Source organism: Jatropha curcas, chromosome 7 (genome assembly GCF_041381405.1).
Source record: "Jatropha curcas cultivar XTBG-Jc1 chromosome 7, XTBG_Jcur_1.0, whole genome shotgun sequence".
In the NCBI taxonomy this organism is placed as follows: Eukaryota; Viridiplantae; Streptophyta; class Magnoliopsida; order Malpighiales; family Euphorbiaceae; genus Jatropha; species Jatropha curcas.
The window spans coordinates 21,255,573-21,279,111 of record NC_143157.1 but is presented as its reverse complement, the minus strand read 5'-3'; the positions used below and the strand labels follow the sequence as shown (position 1 = coordinate 21,279,111).

The following is a 23,539-nucleotide window of genomic DNA, read 5'->3' as shown; positions in this document are numbered from 1 at the left end:
TTAAGATAATAATAATTTTGGTAAAAAAATTTAAATAACACCAAAAGTAACCTTACAAGAAAGGAACGGCAAAAAGGAAACACTAAAGAAAAGAAAACGCGAAAATATTCTGTTTTATAGTGCCTTAACAAAAAATAAAAGGGCATATGAGAGAAACGCCAATGGTCTAACGGCGACGGCAACGGTATATAGAATCTAGAATCATACCTTGTCTTTTTAAACTTTAAATAACATTAATGGCGGTTACAATTTTCCCGCGAGTATTAAGTTGCTGATACGCTTATACAAAAATGAAATCACAGAAGAGAAACGACAGAATAAAAAACAAAAATAATTATTGACAACAAGAAACAGCAGCTGAAATTTATAATCAAAAAATGAAAATCAACAAACATTGTGAACCAAAAAACTCAACCGCGGAAAAGCAGAAAGAATAAGAAAATATAATAGCGCTGAATAAGTTTCATTTTGTTAAAGACAACACAAAAAGAGAGGAAATGGAAAAAAAGGAAACACTTAAAAAAAAAAAAAAAAAGGAAACATTGATATATTCTGTTTTATAGCGCCTTAACTAAAAAAAAAAAAAAAGTACACAATAGTAATTGAATAACATAAATCGTATTAATTTAAACTTAAAGGTCAAACAGACAATTTTTAAAATAAATTTCTAACATTTAGTAGAATATCTCATCTCTATTTCGATTTGAACAGGCCCGAGCTTGTTTGAGCCCAATAAACACCGTTAGATTAGGGCCTTAATAGCAGGCGACTATGCGCATGGCAAAAATCAAGTTTATTAAAATAAAGAGGACAATTACAGTATGACCCTTGTGATTTGCGAATATAATTAGTCCGTCTCTATTTTTTAAAAAATAGACTAAAATATCTTTATAGTTTACTTCTGTTAAACTATAAGGTCCTTTTTTGTCCAATTTTTTCATATTTTCCATTAATTATCTTATAAAATGACGAAAATGCCTTTTTTTGTTTTTAAAAATACAAGGATAGACTAGTTGTATTTTTGAAATCATAGTAACTGCACTGTAATTTTTCTAGTATAATATTTTAGTATATCTTATTTGACCTCTGTATTTTCTTATTGACTTAACGAAAAATATGCGAAAGTTTGACAAAATGACCTAATAGCATAACAGAAGCAAAATATAGGGACAAATTAATATATTTTAAAAAAGATAGGGAAGAACTAGTTGTATTTCATAAATCACAGGAATTAGACTGTAATTTTTTCTAAAATAGAAGATGAAAAATATTAAAATGAAACACAATAATAATAAAAAAATCTTAAAAAAAAATTTTAAATTGTTTTGGTCAAGTTTGATGAAATAAATAATTTAAATAAGTTAAAAAAAATTGAAAAATTGACTTTGTAGATAGAGAATGGTAATTTTGTGGAATTTGGTATAGTAATGTCCAATTCCATGGAATTGAATTCCTAAAATTGAAATCTACATTTTTTTTTCTATTCCAAACACAAAAATATGAATTTTTAAATGAATTTTTCCAAATTTTATGTAATTCATTTATTCCAGACGAGGTTACATCACTAAAAAAAAATAAGAAATAAGAAATAAGAAATAGAAAGATGGTTTCCATTTCTGTTATATCATTATTTCATTGACATAATTCAATTTATTACACGCACAACAGTTTATTTTTGGTACATTCCAGAGTAAAAAATAAAACCAAGATGGAAAACTCACCCTTTTTCTCTTTTTTTTTTTTTTTTTTTTTTTTTTTTTTTTTTTTTTTTTTTGGGGAAATAATAAAGAGAGCAAACTCACTCCTATCTTACTAATCTGCATGCAACAAATTAGTACGTGAATATTACAAACACTTGATCTTGAGAGAAGACGTAGAAATTAAGGATGGTATGGAATGGGAATCAGTTCAAGGTCTACTTTTCTTCTCATAACTCCTCCAAAAGCATCAGTCATGTCAAGGTTCTCTGCAGTTACTCCTTTAGGAAATTTCCAGTCAAAATGAAAGAGCAAAGTTGCAAGGAAAATTTCCATATGAATCATACCTAATGTAATTCCAGGGCATATTCTTTTGCCTCCACCAAATGGAAGAAATTCAAAATGATTTCCCAGATAATCGATTGAACTATCAATAAATCTCTCGGGATTGAATTTCTCAGGTTCACTCCAAATTTTAGGATCTCTTCCTAGTGCCCATACATTAACCAGAACTCGAGTATCAGGATAAACATCATATCCACTAACTTTAGTCTTTTGCTTACAAACCCTTGGAAGTAGTGAAAGTACAGGATGTAATCTCAATGTTTCTTTAATAATTAACTTCAACCATTTTAATTCTTGAAGTTTTGCCTCCTCAATGTATCCTTTTTCACCAAAGACACTGCGCAATTCTTCTTGTGCTTTTTTCATTATTTCCGGTTTCCTCATCAACTCTGCCATTGCCCATTCTGTAGTTTTTGAGGATGTGTCACTTCCACCCACAAAAACATCCTGCAATGGAAAGTAAGAAATTACAGGTTGAAACTTGAAATCACAATAAGAGCCAAATAAAACTCTTAAAAGAAGATGAGTATATAATTACAATGGTTGACGCTTTAATGGTGACGTCAGTCAACGGAAAATCAAGATTTCCACTTTGTTGAAGGTCCAGAAGAACATCAACAAAATTGTCTGCTTTCCTCCCATCGCCATCCTCTGAAACCCACGACTGCTTATTTGCTTTATGCTCTTGTAAGATATCTTCAAGGATCTTATCTGTTTCGTGATGCAATTTCAAAACTCTAGACTCTTCCCTCTTGACTGAAGGAAGCCATTTTAAGGAAGGAAACACATCAGCTATATTAAAGCCTAATGTAAAAATAATACCATCGATACATCTTAACAACATCTCTTGATTTTTGCTTTTATGACCAATAGCATTTCTTGCAATTATAGAATTTGTAACCGTAAATAAAGTATGAGTAAGATTAACAGAACTTCCTTCTTTGGAACGTAGAAGTTTTATAAAATCTGCCATTTCTTCTTCTCTTATTGATTGAAACGACTGTACTCGTTTTGCGCTAAGTAATGCCAACGTGCAAAATTTTCTCAATTGCCTCCATTGATATCCGTATGACGCAAAAACCATGCCGTTACGGTTATAATTCACCACATCATTTGCAAGGATAAGCGCTCGTTCTGCAAAAATGGGATCTTGGATTTTCAGGACTTCTTTGGCTGCTTCCGGCGAGGAAACAACAAGAAAGGGAATTTCACCGAGTTGAATACCCATTACCGGTCCGTAAGTTCTAGCCAACTCTGCAAACCGGTGATGAGGGTCGTCGCCGGTGAGCTGGAGGATATTACCTAAGAAAGGTAATTTCCATGGTCCTGGCGGAGGGTTAGAATCATGTTTGTATAATTTCTTCGATATTTTTAATAAGACGTGAAGGAAAAGAACGAAACTGAAAAGAATTGAAACTGAGAGGATTTGCTGTTCCATAATGAGAAAACTGTTTGGTTATGGAGAATATTTGAATGGAGAAAGAGCTAATGGTGAGTGGTTCATACTTCAGGATGACTGTATATTTATAAGGTTTAAAAATTTTACCTTAATAGGTCCATGGCTCCACTTATAAATCAAAATATCGTTACTAAGACTCCGTTTATTTCCGTAAAATAATTTGTAGAAAAATATTTTCTATAATTTTCTCCATTTGTTTCTTTAAAATAATTTATATGAAAATATTTTCTCCAATTTTCCGTTATTTGAAAAATTCAGAAAAATAAGTCAACGGAAAATATTTTCTTAGTCAATAAAAATTAAGTCATCTTTAAGGAAAATGTCTTTTCATTTTGAAGAGAGGAAAATATTTTTCAGACATTAATAAACTTATTATTTCTATATAAATTCATTTTTTTTAATTTATTAATCATCGATAGTCCTTACCACCAGTTACTGTTTCACCACTAGCCACCACCATCAGCCACTAGCCACCGTCGGCCACCACTATATGTCATCGGTGACTTCCATAATTTCTCTTTTTTTTTTTTTTTTTGCATTTTTCTAATATTTGCATAATGAAATTTTTATTATTATTAATATTTTTATTGTCTTATGAATTAAAGATTTTAACATTTTTTTACTTAATTTTCAATATTGTAACCAAATAATGAAAAATAAGTCATTTGAAAAATATTTAAGAAACACATTTTCCTTGAAAAATATATTTTCCAAAAGTAATTTATTTTTTGGAAATGAGAAAGAAATGTAGATTGTTTTTATCTTCTTTATCAAATACTAGGCATGGCCGGTTCATTGAACCGCCGGTTCCAGTTCACGGATTCGACGGTTAAAAATTTTGAAAATGTTGAACTTGAACTGGCCCTTGAACCGCCGGTTCTGGTCCGATTTCGGTTTCGGCCGATTCCGGTGTAGTTCCGATTCACCAACGGTTCTGATCACGGTTTCCTGCGATATATATATATATATATATATTTTTAAATCGGTTTTAATGTTACATCTTTCTTTCGAAAATATTAATATGAGTTTAAGAAATATTGGTACATTTTATTTTAAATAAATTTTAGAATTCTCATACTCATATAAGAATAAAATTAATTAATTTTACAAAATAGTCAAATAAATTATCACTTTATTTTGTTTAAATGTTATTAATTAAATAAATTATAAGAAAATTTTGAAAAATGCTATAAAAGAATGTAATTTTAAACTTAGTAAACAATTTGAAAGGGTGAAAAGAAAAAGTTAAAAACAATATAAGTTTAGGCTAAATATTTCTTTCCTTTTTTACCATTTTAGTTTTTAAATTTTTAACTTTTAAAGTAAAGTTTATTTTTTAAAAAAAAATATTAAGTAAAGTATATCATGTAGTAAAATATTATTGAGACTTTAGTGATGTATAAAATAGGCTAAATGATTATAATTTTGAAAATAAAAATAAAAAATTTTCGATTTGAACCGGACTGAAACTGCCGATTAACTACTAATTCAGGGCCGGTTCAGGGCCGATAAATTTATATGTCTACTTAAAAAATTAATTTTAAAAATATATTAATAAAATTATAGGAAAACACAACAAGAAAATAAAAAATAAAAGTTATCATTCCTGCATATCTCTAATATCACCGAGGATAATTTTGAATATATCTATTATCACTAAGGATAATTTTGAAAAACTCATTATTCTCCTTTCTCTTCAAATTTATATATATTATAGATTTAGATATGTATGGGAATTGATTATATATACAACTAGTGTTAGAACCCAAACGATGCGCGAAATAATATTAAATGATGAAATAATCTTTTATAATATTATTCAAAAATAACAAAATTGTTTAATAAAATATTCGTGAAATACATTACAAAATTATATCTCCTTGAGATATGCTAGAAGAACGTTATAATGCTAAGATGTGTCTTCTTAAATATCTTGCGAAATCTTTTATCAAAGCATGCAATGGCAAAAACTATGCATGGTATGACCGAGAGGTGTCAAAATGGTTGGCTTATTAGGTTCAGTATGGATTCGCGTAACATGCAGCATGATTAGAGTCAATACGAACACGATCAATTTAATAATTGTATTAAATTTCTCAACATGAATATGACATGAAAATTAGGCAGATGACACGAACACAACACGTTTAACCCACATTTATGACACATTTATATTCGTGTCATAAATGGGTGACTCGTTTATGACACGATTACCTCAATTCTAACTCATTTATTTCGCGTATTAGATGAATTGTGTTCGCATATTATGAACCATTTTGACACTCCTAGTATGACCTGCGTTAAAAAATGCGCACATACTATTAATGTATTTTTCGATAGTGGTAATAATTTTGAGAATTTAACTAATTATATTGAAATAAGAAATTAAATATTTTTTATTTTATGTTTATAATTCATTATAAATGATTACTTATTTATTTGAAATATTAATGTATTATACTTATTCAGTGTACTGTGTCCTAAGCATATGAATGTCCTACTTTTGTTAAAAATTACCGTATCGCGTAAATTTTTGTATCTTGTGCCATGTCCTTCAAAAATAGCTCATGATATATGAGATTACTCTATACACCAAATTAATCAATCAAGGTTTTTTTTTATTACTAAGAAAAAATGATGTATTTTCTTAAATTTATTTTTTTTGTCTTTTTTCTTGTTAATAAATGATCGAAAAAATAAGAATGAACTAATTTTTTTTTTCGGAAAAAATTTATTTATTTTGGATATAAAAGAAAAATAAATTAATAGAAGAAAAAAAATCGCAGATAGTAAAGAATTGGAATTAGAAGCCAATTCTTCCAATGATCAATTTTTGTCAAAGCATAACTCTAAACGTGAGGGAGAGTTTATTGGATTAAACAATTCTTGAATAGGAAAAAAAAAATTGGGCCTAACCAATTTGTTAAACACTGACATTTTTCGGAACTAAATTTAAGAGAAAAAATAAGAAGGAACTAAATTTTTTTTTTAGAAAAAACTTACGTTACTTATTTTTTTGGATGTAAAAGAAAATAAAATTAATTTTGCTCTTCAAATTTATTTTTTTAGTTTTTTTATTTTCCTTCTAATTTCAAGAGAAAATTATCGGAATTCTTTTTCCTCATATTCCTTTCTTATTTTCAAATAAAATAGTTTTTGCTTATTGCTTATTCCTTTTTATTCCTCCTATATGACATTATTTGAAAATATAAAACAACTTATCTTCTTACAATTATTGTCATTACAACTTATCTTTTTACAATTATTCTAAACAACTGCTCTCCTTACATTTTGCAATTTGAGAGACTTTAAGATAGATTTCTCTGATTTGATATATTATATAGATATAGATGATAGATATTATATAAATTAAAAACTTTTTAAAAATTTTAAATGGCTTAATTATCTAAATATATCTATCAAAAATTACTTTTAAAAAAAAATACATCCAATCAAATTGTAAAAAAGAATATAGAAAAATTAAAAATTAAAAATCTTCATTATTTATTATTTTATTATTATTATTATTATTTTATTAAAATCTTCTAAAAATATTTTTTAGATATCTCTAAATTTTAATAAACCCATATTTCTTCACTCCCACATATTTAAGTCACTCACTGGTTTTTATTCAATAATAATAAAAAAAAAAAAGTCATTTGCTAGCTTCGATTAATTAATAATATATTTTTAAGTTGTTATTAGCAAAATTGAGGAATACGTTACGCATTCGCCCTTGTTGTACCCTTATAATTGAATTGTTAGTGTTAAAAATTGTACCATCATACATAACTATTTATTTTGGCCATAGGAGGGAAACATTAATTAAACAAATTCTATGTTCAACACTATTCTATTCACAATCCATGTAATTTTCCACAATCCATGTAACTATTCTATTCACAATCCATGTAATTTTCCACACGCTTACTCATTTTCCTAAATTTTTATTTTGAAAAATGGCACTAAAATGACCAAACATATAAAAGTGAATAAAATACATGTTGTACATAAGCATCAATGAGATAAATGAGAGCATTTGAAATGAAATTATAGCTAAGCTTGTACGAACTGTGAGTCTCTTAGTAATAACAATAAATATGTTTTCTTGCATTGTCTTTCAAAAAAAAAAAAATTGTTTTCTTACATTATAATTTCATATTTTTTTTTGTATTAATATATATTTTTTGGTATTATTACAATTTCATATTTTGAAGAAATATTGTTAAAATAAAAAAAAATTAATATGATTTAATCTTATCAAAATGCTAAAATAATTTTCTTTATATATTATTATTATTATTTTATAAAAACTATAACGCAAATTACATTATAAAGATTCAAATGAAACGTAAATTTTAAAATCTAACCGCCTACCTACTAGTTTACTAACTCTGATCTTGGCATTAGTTTTGAATAATTTCTTTCAGTAAGTTTGAACTTTGAAGTGTTGAAAAGACATTGATCAATATAATATAATATAAACAAAATTGATATAAGAAATTATATATATAGTTCGTCCTTTTTTGACCTAGCCAAAAGGAGTTTTATAGCATTGTTTCAAAAACATTGTGAAACTGAAATCCAAAGCAAGCTTGACTTCTGATGATGTAGTAGGATTTTCGATGAATGAACTAGAACAATTCTTTTATCCAATATTATTCAAAATAACCTAAAACGAAACTTTCAATTACATAAGAATGAGAAATTTTTGTTTTTAATCTTTATTTGACAAATTCTCTAAGAACGTAGACTTTGGATTAATATGCTCCCCATATACACCTAGATCTAATATAAATATATTGAGTTAAAACCTGGTCAAAATACATCAGGTAAGCAGAGAAAAATGGTACAATAACTAATAAGACAAAACTACCAATAATAATAATAATAATAAATTTTATGAAATTCATTTATAAATTCCAATTTTTATGTTTGATATGAAAAAAGTGAAGAATTAAATTATACAAATTCAATTCTATGGACTTAATTAAATATAACTAAACCAAATTATATAAAAAAAGGGTAGAATTTTCAAATAAATTTCATAATTTTAAATAACTCAAATCTTTATAACAAAATTATCTATACTTCTAACATTATTACGCCAAGAGTAAATTTAAGAAATGAAAGCAAATAAATTTTCGATTTTGAATTTATTACAAATATGAAAAATTCATTTACACATTTTGAATTTCTTTATAGAAATGAAGCATTAATACGTTATTCATTTTTCAATTGACAATTCTAATACTGAATTAGTCTAAGTCTAGCCCTTGTTCGATAATAATCAATTATTAATAATATTATTCTCAAAAGAATTATTAATTGTAATATTAAGACTACATACTAAATTAATATATAGTATTTAATTTTAAATGAGTGTTTAAGACCAGTGGCTAACCGATGCCAGGACTCTAAAGACCTAATACTAAAACAAAAATAGATTACTAATTGCGACCTTGTCTATAATGAGATTTTGAATAACTGTTCATTTGTTAAAATTTGAATTATTCAAAGGGTATTGTCAAAGGATATTGCTTACTCACTATTTAAAAGTTCTTAACTTTTGTAAGAATTAAAAACAATAATAACTAAATCATCTTTTAGAAAAAAAAAAGAGTAATTACCCTCTAATTAATACTTATTTAATTGAGACAAAGTTTAGTACAGATATCTAGATAAAGGGAAAATTAAAATAAAATAATTAATATTATTTTTATTTTCTAAAAATGTTATCTGGTTAAAGACAATGGAGTCAAACAATGGTTATAAATAACCATCAAGTGGAGTAAGCAATTGCTTATGACACAAATATTATACGCTATCAACTCGATTAGATACTTCAAATAATCAAGATCGTGTATTTTTATTTTTTGTATAAGTGAGTTTTTATTAGACTTCCTATACAAAAATATAGAAATATATAGATCTGTATCTCATATTTATATACGGAAGAAAAGAAAATGCCATCTAGCTGGAATAGAAAAAAATCAAAAACTGTCAAGTTTAACAGAATAGAGGAAGTAACATATATACTGCTTCTGTTTCGTTAATTTTGACACTTTTCCCTTTTTTTTTTTTTTTTTTTTTTTTGTCAAGTAACATTGTTAGCCCAAAGCAAACTTGCGTTCTTCTGATATTAAACCAAAATCAAAGGATAGGATTTTCATTGAACGAACCAAAACAATTCTTTATCCAATGCATTCAAGACTAATTCAAAATAACATATAGGATAAGGTTTAAAAATCTACAGATAACATAGAATAGCTCATAATCCTATGGTGAAAATTTTATTAAAAAATTATAAGTCTTATAGTCACTAATTTGTAAAAAAATGATATAATATAGGATAAGGTTGAATATAAATGAGTGGGCTAAATCATTAAAAATACTTGAAATTTTGCAGGTAGTTTTAATTGTACTCTAATATTCAACTTTCTTCTCCTAGTACCATGAATTTTAATTTTAATTACAGCACTCTAATTTCAAATTGTATCTAATTTAATGAATAAAATATTATTTTTATGGAACGCAGTTTAACCTTTGTTTCCAAATTAGACTCATTCCCACCACCACTTTTTATAAAAAAAATAAATATTTAGATTTATTTATATAAATATTAAAATAAAAATAATCTATTCATCTTAAAAATAAAATATTTTATTTATTTATATAATATTGACAACAAGTACTGATTCTTTAAAATTAAAATGATGCTGTAATGAATAAAACCTATTTTTATAAGAAATTTAACTTGAGTATAAACAATATTCTATACTTAAAAAATGATAAAAAAAGAAACAAAATCTAAACTAATATTTTATAATTATAACTAATTAATATTTATTATTTTATTTGGCTTTTTATGAAATTTAAATTCCTAACCAATATTAGTTAGGACGTTATTAAATAATGAATTTTTAGTTAACCTGACCATAAAAGAGAGTACAGATTAATTTCACTTTCTCAAATATAACCAGTATTTAGGAACAAAGATACTATGCACATTAATTTTTTTCACTCACATCGTTCCAAACCGCATCATAATTGGATTAAAATAAATGTGTATGCTGCTAGAGCTTTTCCTAACTTTTGTTTTGGTGTGGATTTCATTGCTAGAGACTACCAAGGCGGAAGTGTTGCAGCAAAAAACATGGCTCCCTTAGGCTCCTATATGGCCAAAGAGTGAAAGTGTTGGGCACAACAGTAAATTTTGAGGCAAAAATGAAATAGAGCAGTAAAATGGCACCAGGTTCGTCCTTAATTTTGGGCTATGTCCACCGGACTAACTCACAATAAACCTTCACTATTTAAAAATAGTAGGTACAAAGAGAGAGTATTTTCTAGACAAATTCTAGAGGTAAAAAAATACAACTGGAGATTAACCCAAAAATAGTGAAACAGTGTTTTCCAAAAGCCCCCTGACATTGATTTTTTGCAAATATACGAAAATCGCAACAAGTAATATAGAATGAGTAGAATATCATTTCCACAGGGATTATATACCAAGTACCAAAATTATGTTAACCTATTATTATTTAAACGGTAAATAAGGAGAATTATTTTTAGAAACTAAATTCAACAAATAAAAGAGAATAAAAAGAAATCAAGCAACAATATTTGATTAAAAGAAATCAAGGATTAAAGGCTACTACGGATTTTGACTTCACTTAATTCTATCTAATTTATTTTATTAGTTCGTTAATCAATTTTAATTGTTCAAGCAGGGGAAACAATTCTAAAATCACTAACAAACTCTCCCGGTGTATTGTTAGCTATTTTAACCCGGTCTACTTACCTATCTTCCAATAGTGCAATCAAACATAAATTAAATCATTAAGTTTTATAGTTTATTTTGTGAATTCATAACCTAAGGTCATTAACTTATGAAAACCCCCATGAATCAAACCATATAGCTTCCACATCAAGTTATTATTCTCATATAATTTATTACCTTTTTTGCATATCAAGAACCATTTTCCCGATAATGATTAATGAAATAAATCAATCCAGGGGAGAAATTCTGCCTGGAAGCATTAAGTTTAATAATAAATTATACTTTGAACAAAGAAAAACAAATCTAATATTATAAATTGGAAATGAAATTAAGCTACATCAGATCCCTAGTATGAGAGTTTAGTTCGACATAGTAATTAAATAAAACTTAATAATACTTGATAAGAATTCTATAATCAATCAGAATAATGAAAGAATAAAACAAGATTAAGAGTTTAGAGACAAAAATTAGTCAACAATTAATTCTGGACGACTTCCTTAAATCTTAACACAAATCTTAAACACTTGAAGTCTTGGAGAGAGCGAGAAGAACAATAGAACAAAAATTATGAAAACTGGAGATGGTATATACAATGAATGACTCCTCTCTTTATGTAGATTTCCTGAGAGAAAATCCGACTTCGTTTAGGAAATAAAGTCCTCATTAAGTAAAAAATCTTTTTGGAAATAAAAAACTGTTTAGGTTTTGAATTTCTTCTCAATTAGGACTCTTCCATGCGCATAAATAGGATTAGAACTTTATTTGCACGTCAGGAAAGTATCTCAGGTGGACCCATGTAAGTGATAGGGTTTGGTTGGCATTTTTGACTCAAAACAGCACTTGATTTATAGCACGGGCGTGTTGTGAGGCATGGTCTGGGCGTGCTAAAACTAGATTCTACGGAGGGTTCAGCATGGGTCGTGCTTAGGGGCACGTCTAGATAAGGATTTGTGGCACGGGCGTGCCACATAGGATGGTTAGGGCATGCTAGGCTCAAAGTCTCCATGATAAAATGCGGCACGGGCCGTGCTTAGGTAAACACGCCTTTGGGTTGATGTCCTCTTTTGGCATGGGCATGCCATATAGCATGGCTTGGGCGTGCTAGAGTTTGAGCCTTCACTTGATTTTCCTTGAATCCAGCGTGGGCGTGCTGAGGTGCATGGGCAGGGTGTGCTAGAGCCTGAATGTTTTGCTTTATTTTGCTTTTTTCTGTGCCAAAAACCCTACAAATTTCCTTAAGATCAAATAAATTATGATTCAAGGAAGTTTTACACAAAAACATAAATAAAGTAATTAAAAATATTAAAAATCCTAATAAAAACTATATTAAAAATACTATAAAAATAACACTATCACCCCCCTCCCCCCAATAAGTATATCCTCACTATTTTTGTCACTCCCCCTCTAGAAATACCTCCTAGAAATACTCTTAATTTTTTCATCAAAGCAATAAAATTGCTTTGGCACTGTAATTCTCTCGACTCCCTGCTAGACGCTCACTCAACTAGTGATGCACTGAAGCGTTGAGGTGCATGGCTATTTATAGCCGTCGCAACCAAGAAACAAAACGAAAATAGAAGTACTTTTGGCAAATAGTAGTTGTTGGAAGTTACCAACATTTGAAGTTTTACATCTCTTCTTTCACGTTTTCTTTATGCATGCCTTCCTTTTTTTTTTTTTTAAATATGTGGGGCCCACCATGTTGAAGGGACCCACTACTCAACCGAAAGAAGCTCTTAATTAGTTGGATTCTATCTAAGGGCTGGTCAAGGATGGTGCTGGAGTCTGATGCTCTAGGAGTAATCCAAGCTTTTAAAGATTCATCCTATTAAGATTTGTCTTCTTTTGGTTTAATTATATCAGATAGTAAATCTCGTTTGCAAGAGATTCAGGCAGTTCATCTTGAACATGGTCTAAGAATGAGATGGTTCACTTGTTAGCTAGAACAACTCATTCGATGTCAGACGTGGGTGAATAGTTAAATAATCCTCTAAAATTTATTTTGTAAACTTTTTATTCTGATTGCCAATAATATATTCTCCTTTATTTTTTATTATTTTTTTTAAATTAGTCCATCAACAATGCTTCCATATTTAATGGCTATATATATTTATTGATTTTTACAGAGGAAGAGAGATATTTTGTAGATAACTTATGATTGGAGATTATAATTTGGCGATAATTCAAAACAATTTGATTATTTGGTTATACATTTTTTCAAAAAGCAGGGTATTTCTGATCGTCGACGGAGAGAAAAATGTAAAGTGAGAATAGATTTTAAAAATCACTATTTAAATTGGTTTGGTCCATTGACGAGCCATATACTGAATTGAGGGAAATTTTACTCCTAAAAACTGAAGCTTTCATAACTTGCTCAACTACATGAAAGCCCCAAGCTCAAATTTCACAAAATAAGTTCAACTACATGCATTTGATGGGCACATTATATAAGTCAAATATCCAGCCAAAAACAAATGTAATTTCAGAAGCTACACTTGTGATTTACGGAGAAACTTGCCTATCTACGGCCGGTGCATGGACCCACACCATACACCAAGAATTAATTTTTTTATTTAAGCAAGAATATTTTTTATCATTTATTGGAAAAAAAATAAAATAATAACAATTTTTTAAAAAACTTTTTTTTAATTGGTTGGTATACATCGGATTGGATAAATTTAATCCATTTAGAAAATTCAGCTTAAGGGGATGAGTATCACCAACAACAAAAAAAAAAAAAAAGAAAAAAATATTCCCTCCATCCCTTTTTTCTTTTTTTTTCTTGTTATTCCTTTTTTGAATGTCCCAAAATATTTTTAAGATTTCTAAATTTATATATTTAAACAATTATTTTTCCTCTCATAACATTTATGGTTGTTTATTAAATGAAAGACTTTTATTAATATTTAAGGGCAAAAAAAAGATAAAATGATTCTTGTTGACTAAATTCTTAACATGCGTGTCTTGTCAAACCATGCAAATAAAATGGAATGAAATGAGTAATTATCTAACACTTTCGTTTAAACACACAAGTATATTCCTTTCAAAAAACAAAAAAAAAAAAAAAAACATACACACACACAACTATATTACTACATCACAAAAAAAGAAATTGTATCTCTGCTGCAACCCATGAGTCTAACTCAAATCCATAATCCTCTTTAATCAATATCAAGTTCAATCCCCTATATATATGTTTTATTGGCGAAAGCTCTTGTGGTTCTAGTTTCAAACTTGGAAGGTTGAGACCTTCTACTTCCCACATAGACTAGAAAACCAACCAAAACACACTTGATTGGAAATTAAAAAATTCTTTGGTTATTATTATTATTATTATTATTCGGCTTTTTGGAAGAAATGTGATAAAATCTGAGAAAAATAAATCTTATCGAAATCATTATATTTTAGAGCTAGAAAAAGAATATATTTCATTGACATTATTCAATTTATTACACCCCACAACAGTTATTTTTGGTACAATGCAAATGAAGAAATAAAACCAATAAAACTACAAACTATATATCTTTTCTGCATGCAAAAGATGGGTATATTGAAATTAAGGACGGAATGGTGCGGGAATCAATTCAAGGTCTTGTTTTCTTTTGATAACTCCTCCAAAATTCTCAGTCATGTCAAGGTTCTCCGAAGTTATTCCTTTAGGAAGTTTCCAGTCAAAATGATATAGCAAATTTGCAAGGAAAATCTCTAGATTAACCATACCGAATGCCATTCCAGGGCATATTCTTCTTCCTGCACCAAATGGAGTATATTCAAAATGGTTGCCCCTATAATCAATTGAACTATCAATAAATCTCTCCGGAACGAATTTCTCAGGTTCACTCCAAATTGTAGGATCTCTTCCGATTGCCCATGTATTTATGAAAACCCTAGTATTAGGATAAACGTCATATCCACTAACTTTGGTCTTTTCCCTGCAAAGCCTTGGAATTAATGTAACTGCAGGATGTAATCTCAATGTTTCATTAATAATTAACTTCAACCATTTTATTTCGTGAAGTTTTGCTTCATCAACGTATCCACTTTCACCAAACAAACTCCGCAATTCTTCTTGTGCCTTTTTCATTATTTCCGGATTTTTCATCAACTCCGCCATTGCCCATTCTGTTGTTTTGGAGGATGTGTCGCTTCCAGCGCCAAACATACCCTGCAATTATTGGAATAGAAGCCTAATTAGGAGCAATCAAAAAGCAAGCAATCGCCAGTTGAAGCACCAAATTTCAATAAGAGCCAGTTAAACTCTAAAAAGAGGAAGATAATATATACTAACAAGGATTACTGCTTTGATGTTGACGTCAGTTAAAGGAACTTCAAGATTTCCATTTTGCTGAAGATCCAAAAGAACATCAAGAAGATTATCAGCTTGGCTCCCATCGTCGTTCTTGAAAGCTGCGGCCTGCCTGTTCGCTTTATGCTCTTCTAAGATACCTTCAAGAATCTCATCTGTTTCACAATGCAATTTCCAAATTCTTGACCTTTCCCTTTTGACTGAAGGTAGCCATTTTAAGGAAGGAAAGATATCAACTGTACTGAGACCTCCCAGTGACTCAACTATATCATCAATAATTTTCAGCAACGCTTCTTGATTTTTGCTTTTATGGCCGACAGTATTTCTTGCAATTATAGAGTTTGTTAAAGCAAATAAAGTATGACTCAGATTAACAGAACTTCCTTCTTTTGATCGCAGAGATTTTACAAACTCTGCAATTTCTTCTTCTCTTACGGATCGAAACGACTGTACTCGTTTTGTGCTAAGTAATTCCAATGCGCAAAATTTTCTCATTTGTCTCCATTGATCTCCGTACAGCCCAAAACCTATGTCATTTCGGTTGTAAAGCACTAATTCTCCCGCAAGGACAAGCGGTCGATCAGCGAAAATGGGATCTTGGGTTCTCATTACTTCTTTGGCTGTTTCCGGCGAAGAAACAACAAGATAAGGATGCTGACCAAGTTTAATACTCATTACCGGTCCGTATTTTTTGGCCAACTCCGTTATTCGGCGGTGAGGGAGATCACCAGCGAGCTGGAGAATATTACCTAAGAAAGGTAATTTCCATGGTCCTGGAGGAGAGTTGGAATCATGTTTGGATAATTTCTTAGATACTTTTAATAGGACCAGAAGAAAAAGAAGGAAACTGAAAAGAACTGGAAAAGAGAGGATTTGTTGTTCCATAGTGAGAATACTATTTGATTATGGAGAGGAATGAAGTAGAGAAAACTGAGATTGTTGTGTCGTGGTTCGTTAACCATATTTGCATATTTATAAGGTAGAGACAGCTTTTAAATGAATTTAAAAATAGAAACCGTCAATTAGTCTGTCATGGACGTCGAACGTAAGGATAGAAAAAGCTTCAAATTTGATGGTTGGAGAAATTTCCATTGTTACGGCGGAGGGTCAGAATGATCCTATTTTGGTTAGAAAGCTTGAAGAAGAATTGGAAGGATTGGAGTTCTACAGTGAGAACAGTATTTAGTTAAAACACATTTGCATGTTTTTGGGTAGGGAAATTTCCCTAGAAAATAGAGGGCAATTTTCCAGAATTCTGTAATATATGTACACACCTACAAAGTCTGTTTTGACATTTATTGCGTTTCAAGAAGTACAGCCATCTTAAAATGTCTATCATATTTACGGTACCCATGTCCAAAATCCATATATCTTTGAACGTGTCTTATTATTATTATTTTTTTATTAATTTGAAACACCTTAAGGCTTCTTTGAAAATTTTAGTAACACTTGATAATTTCATAAAATTTATAATTTAATTAATTAATAAAAAATTCTAAAAATGGGGTTTTAAACATAAATCAAATAATTTATTCATATTTGAAATCAAAATTTAAAAGAAATAAAAATATGGGAAAAAAAGACCTAGTAATTGTTTCATGCTATATCCATTATATATTATCAATTTCAAAAGTGAATTTGTTATCCCGTATTGATTTGACATAAAGTCTTTGTTCAAAATATAAGACTAAGACAATCATCTTCCTCTTGAGTTAATTTTTAGAAAGTGAGTCAGACCTAATCTATTTTATAACAGGATTTATAATATTAGTTTAAATTGAAGAATTATATTAATAATTTTTTTCCAACCGGCAAAGGACTGGAGCTGCCAGGTTCAACATGAGGATTTTCTTGCTGATGATATGGCTTATTCTTTCTCTCTTGGGACTCATTATTTGGATCATCCTCCGTCAGATCTTAATTTATGGCTTCTCCATGATGTTAGTGTGATTTCCCATACTAGACAGTGTGTTTGGCCTTGGTCTTTAGAGCTTTGCTCTTCCCCACTTTTTTTTTTAATAAAAAAAATTCAAATTTTATCTGTATGTATTGGGTGTAATTTATTTTTACATTTACATTTATTTTCCCTTTCTTATTATCACTTTAATTATAGAAAAATTAAAATTTTGATTTTACAGAAATAACTAATTTTTTCATTATATCGAGACATTTATTTCATAAGTTTTAAGGGCATATTTAAAAGGTGTAGTTAATTATGCATGGAAAAATGAAATAGAATATTTACTATTCTACTTGTAGTGCTTCAATATGAGATAAAATTAGGAATGGTTTTATAGTAAAATTAAATGAAAATTTTTTAATTTTAAAAACAAAAATTTAAGTATAATAATTACCAATGTCTAAAATATAAATCATTTAAGATTTTTGTATAAAGATTAAGGAATCAATTAATTCTCCTAGATTATAACAAACTGAAGAATAATTTGACCAAATTATCTTTTATCTGAAAAATGTAAATTATGAAAGTTGCCACTGGTGACCGGTGGTGGTGGCTGCCCGTGGCCAGTGGTGGTGGCCAATGGTGGTAGACAGTGGTGTAGCCAGTGGTGGTGGTCGGTGGTAAAGGTAATTGGTACTAGTAACTATGACCATTAATAAATTAAAAAATATATAGATTTATAAGGTTTGTTAATGTCCGAAAATTGTTTTACTCTCTCAAAAATGAGAAGTTATTTTCCTTAAAAAATGAATTAATTTTCTTTTGATCAGGAAAATATTTTCTGTTGACTTATTTTTCTGAACGCCTCAAACAACGGAAAATTATGGAAAATATTTTTCTGTAAGTTATTTTACAGAAACAAACAAAATATTATATATATAATTTATTATAAATGACTGTGTAGTTACTAGAATTTTTTAACAAAATATTGTGATATTAATTATTTATTGATGATAACTGTATTATTTTTTATGTAAATAAAGATGAATAAGAATTTTATATATATATACATAAAATTATAATTTTAGTGCAATGTGTTCAAAGCTGTATGCTGCTTATTTATGTCATCTATATCTGTGTTATTTAGATCACAGTCAAAATATAACAAATTGATTGGAACCATATCACAAAGTATTAGTTATTTTTTGACGTGAAACTATTAGAGAGAATCATTTTGTTATTATTATTTTTTAACAAAAAATAAAACAGTCAAAATATAATTTTAATGCTCAAGAAACCACCATTAAGAGAAAACGACAAGAAGATTTTAAAACTACTAATTTGACAAATAACATATTCTGTCCCTTTCAATGCATAAATATTACAATTAATTTTGAAATTATTTTTTCAATACGAAATTCTATCTCAACAATTACATTTTATCAAGCTAGCGTTGATTGACTGTTTCGTAGAGATACATATATTCAAAATTGCGAAGTTTTCAAAGTCAAAAGAAAAATAACATATTATAATTCTTTCTTCTTGTTTTTTTTTTCGTAACTGAATATTTGCAAAATTTCAAAGTCTATCATGAAATTGTTTTTTAACTGAATACTTATTAAAAATAACGACAATAATATAAAATAAAGAAAAACACAGCCAAAACTTCTCAAGAAAGAGTTGCCAATAATTAAGAACATGTAATAACTTAATATTTAAAACACACACAAAAAAATAACAAAATAATAACTTGAATTGAACTAAACTGAATAAAATTAATTCACTTTCGTAGTTCAATTTTCTAATCTATGTTTAGCCGTGTTTGTATTTAACATCCTATCTAACTTCTTTTTTTTAACAATTAAAAACCTTTTAATTCCATATAATAATAATAGATTCTTCAAATTTAAGAGCCTTACAATATTTACATATTTTAATTATCTTAACTAAATAGCAAGGATAAAAACTGATATTTTAAATTAATTAGAATGCAATTATAACATAGATTAACTGTGTAATTCTTTAAGTGCATGTAACTTTTGAAAAAAAAAAATTTCATTTTCTAAAATTCAATAAAAATGTTTAATGTCTCAAGAAAATGTTTACTATATATCTGTGTTTCTATGAGCAATTTTGAGGGGGTCTTTTTGATTTTTCTATGTAGTTTAGCGGTTCTCATATTACTTTCTCCTTTATCAAGCAATTCTTTTTACTTATTTTTATTTTTTTAGTTTTTAGCACGAGTTAATTTGCTCTCTACTTGATTCCTTTACATGTCATTATGCATTTTTGGTGCTTGCTAAAAAATTGAGTCACATTTATGAATTTATTACCCAAAAATAAGATTTCCGCACAATTATTCTCTCTTACCTAATTTCTCATTACTGAAAAGGCTAATTTCATTATTGTATATTCTTGCTATGTGAATTGGCAATTATTTTTCAATTAGAAATTTGTATTTTGTTGTTGTGAGTGAAATGTTTTTTTTTAATTTATTTTTATAAATGAGATGAAGACATATAAGTTAGAAGAAATAAATTAAAGTTCACTTATACATATAATTCAGATATTTTTCTTTCTTTTTCTTTTTCCTTTTCTTTTTTGTGTCTAATTATATTACTTGTTTTGTTCTTCTTTTCTTTCTTTTTAGAAAAATTTCAAAACTAGTTTTGTTCTTCTTTTCATTTTCTTTAATACCCAATCTACTTTCGTTGATGGTTTTTTTTTCTCCAATCTTTTTTGTGTCTTTAAATTTCTGTTTTATTTTATAATTTTTCTTTCTTACCTCAAAATGTATTTTAAACCTTTTGTAATTATATACTTTGCTTTTAATTACTATTAGTTTGAACATAGGAGATATTGAACCAAATGATTTATATAGCAAACTCTAACTAATTTGGGATTAAACTCTAGTTGTTATTGATGTTTGTAACTCTGATTATAGTATAAATGCGATTTATTTTTCAACAAAATTTAAAAAAAGGTTAAACCTATAACAGTAATATTATTTAACAATATTATTTTTCAAATAATAACAATAACAATAACAACATTAATAATAATAATTATTATAACATTAATAATAATAATAATAATAATACTATAATAGTAACAATTTATGCCAATAATAATAATAATAATAATAATAATAATAATAATAATAATAATAACAACATTAACAATATTAATAATAATAATAATAATAATAATAATAATAACAGTAACAATAATAATAAATTGCAAAAAACACATAAATCGCAAAAGAAAAAAAAATTCAAAAAAAAAAAAATAAAATGCAAATCGGTCTTACCTCAAATAATGTCCAAACAGTGGCAAACAGCGTTGAGGAGTGACTGGAGCGGCGGTGGCGGCGTCAGGCGGGCTGGAGCGTTCTCAGGAGGGGCTGGAGCGGCACTGCGGACGGAGGAGAGGAGAGGAGAAGGAGAAGAGAGAAAGAAGAAGAAAGAAAAAGGAGAGGACTAATTAACATCGGTCGCAATTTTTAATTGTCCGACGTCGTTTTACTACGCGACAAAATTGCGACCGATTTGTGACTCAATACGTCGGTTGCAAAATATCGGTCGCAATTTTGTTGCCAGTCGGTCTCAGAACTTATCCCTATTTTGACGGGCGCAATTTTGCGACAGAAAAACTATTAGTCGCAAAGCGGTAGCAAAATCGGTCGCAAATCCGTAGTACATGGGTCGCAAACCGAAAACCAAACTCGCGCGAATTTTCAGCGCTAAAATCTGCGACTGTTTGCCTATAAGTCGCAAATCGGTCGCAAAATTGCGACTGATTTAAGTCCGTCGCAAAAATCGGTGGCAATGTGGCAATTTTTTTGTAGTGGAACTCGAAACCTCTTGTTAAAACTTAAAGAGAAAAGAAACTTTTATGATCACATCTCATCATTGATAATAAGCAATGTGGTTTATTAATAACCGTATTGCACACTTATCTAACATGACAACCAAATTAAGGAAACAACTTGTTAAGATTGTAAATAATTAAGTCACTAACATCACTTCTTTTGTAATCCGCTAGCTCTTATGTATAAAGGGAGTGTTAGCGAGGGATATCAATTAGTCGGATATCCATTTTATCCATTTAAAATGTAATATCCAAACTCGAACTCGATTATATATTAGGTATCCGAACTCGTTTTGAATCCATTTAGAAATTCACTTTTAGTACCGAATCCAATTATAATTATTCATTTAATATTCGAACTCATTCAAATACCCGTTTAGCATTAAAAAATATATTTTTATATTTTTTAAACTAAAATGTAAGTAAAAATTATAAACTTATTATTTTGCTTAATAAAAATATTAAATATACTTATAGCATTAATTATAATTAAAAGTTGTATATATATAATTTTATTTTAAAAAATAATTATTTTAAATATTTTTCAAATTTTAAATAAATGGATAACAAGTAGCGGGTATCTAAGTCTTTAAACCCAAGCCTGGGTAGTTAAAACGATTTAAATACATCTCAAAATCCGTTTATTAACTACTCGAATCTGCCAAAGCCAAATCGGATACCCGTTGGGTCCCACGTTACCATCCCTAGTTTTAGTAGATGCATTTTATTTTCTACAATGATTGCAAATACTTCCTTCATCTTAAAATATAAGTGGTTTAAAGATTTTACACGGCGAATAAAAAAAAATCTAATAAAATTACACGTAAATGTATACTATTCAAACACATATATATGTCTTTCACCTTGGATTTCATTTGTAGAGAATGGGGGGCTTTCACCTTAATAAACTTGGACAAATTTCCATGGTTTGGTTTCATTTGTCAAACAATGGGGGGCCTTTCACCTTGCACACCTTGTTCTTTTATAGACCGAATCTAGTTAACCGCGATCTCCACTTGATGCAATAACTCTTCCACTTCACCTTTTGTACGTACTTAAATAATGCTCCATGACATTTTAAGTTTCTCAACTGTTGATTTCCTTCTTCTTAAACCCTTTCTGTAATTAATTTAATTAATAATTAAAATAAATAAATAAATAAATAAAATAAGAATGGTCCAATATTAAATAAATATGGAACTGTGGTTGTTGATTACGTGTGAAACTTGTCGAAAAAGAATAAACTAATTGAGGCTGCTAATCCAAGGGAATCTCTTCCTTTCGCAGTCATACTAAAGAGACTGAGTTAAAAGCTCAGTCTTCAAAATGTAAGCCCCAAGCTCAAATTTCACAAAATAAGTTCAACTATATGCATTTGATGGGCACATTATATAAGTCAAATATCCAGCCAAAAACTAATGTAATTTAAGAAGCTACACTTGTCATTTACGGAGGAACTTGCCTATCTAAGTCTGGTGTATGAACCCACACCATACAACAAAGGAATTAATTTTTTTTATTTAAGCAAGAATATTTTTTATCATTTATTGAAAGAAAAGGATAAAATAATAACAAATTTTTAAAAAACTTTTTTTTAATTGGTTGGTATACATCGGATTGGATAAATTTAATCCATTTAGAAAATTCAGCTTAAGGGGATGAGTATCACCAACAACAAAAAAAAAAAAAAAGAAAAAAATATTCCCTCCATCCCTTTTTTCTTTTTTTTTCTTGTTATTCCTTTTTTGAATGTCCCAAAATGTTTTTAAGATTTCTAAATTTATATATTTAAACAATTATTTTTCCTCTCATAACATTTATGGTTGTTTATTAAATGAAAGACTTTTATTAATATTTAAGGGCAAAAAAAAGGTAAAATGATTCTTGTTGACTAAATTCTTAACATGCGTGTCTTGTCAAACCATGCAAATAAAATGGAATGAAATGAGTAATTATCTAACACTTTCGTTTAAACACACAAGTATATTCCTTTCAAAAAACAAAAAAAAAAAAAAAAAAACATACACACACACAACTATATTACTACATCACAAAAAAAGAAATTGTATCTCTGCTGCAACCCATGAGTCTAACTCAAATCCATAATCCTCTTTAATCAATATCAAGTTCAATCCCCTATATATATGTTTTATTGGCGAAAGCTCTTGTGGTTCTAGTTTCA

The 23,539-nt window shown here is 28.4% G+C and overlaps 2 protein-coding genes across 2 annotated transcripts; both read right to left on the bottom strand.

The window, feature by feature from the left end:
• Window positions 1-1,717: 1,717 nt before the first annotated feature.
• LOC149494940 (cytochrome P450 726A27-like) lies at window positions 1,718-3,515 on the bottom strand. The gene is made up of 2 exons (XM_089724213.1): window positions 2,581-3,515; window positions 1,718-2,489 (listed from the first exon to the last, which is right to left on the bottom strand). The coding sequence occupies exons 1-2, from the start codon at window positions 3,478-3,480 to the stop codon at window positions 1,881-1,883; spliced, it is 1,509 nt and encodes a 502-aa protein (XP_089580339.1). The 5' UTR covers window positions 3,481-3,515; the 3' UTR covers window positions 1,718-1,880.
• Window positions 3,516-14,721: 11,206 nt separating this feature from the next.
• On the bottom strand, window positions 14,722-16,527 carry LOC105641113 (cytochrome P450 726A27). Its single transcript, XM_012225593.4, has 2 exons — window positions 15,570-16,527; window positions 14,722-15,446 (listed from the first exon to the last, which is right to left on the bottom strand). Exons 1-2 carry the CDS (start codon window positions 16,470-16,472, stop codon window positions 14,838-14,840), a joined length of 1,512 nt encoding a protein of 503 aa, XP_012080983.3. The 5' UTR covers window positions 16,473-16,527; the 3' UTR covers window positions 14,722-14,837.
• Window positions 16,528-23,539: the final 7,012 nt, after the last annotated feature.

Excerpts from the sequence above, each read along its gene's own strand:
- LOC149494940 (XM_089724213.1), bottom strand. The coding sequence starts at position 3,480 with ATGGAACAGCAAATCCTCTCAGTTTCAATTCTTTTCAGTTTCGTTCTT. Across the intron at positions 2,490-2,580 it reads CCATTAAAGCGTCAACCATT|GATGTTTTTGTGGGTGGAAG; the intron begins GTAATTATATAC and ends TTTCCATTGCAG.
- LOC105641113 (XM_012225593.4), bottom strand. The coding sequence starts at position 16,472 with ATGGAACAACAAATCCTCTCTTTTCCAGTTCTTTTCAGTTTCCTTCTT. Across the intron at positions 15,447-15,569 it reads ACATCAAAGCAGTAATCCTT|GGTATGTTTGGCGCTGGAAG; the intron begins GTTAGTATATAT and ends CAATAATTGCAG.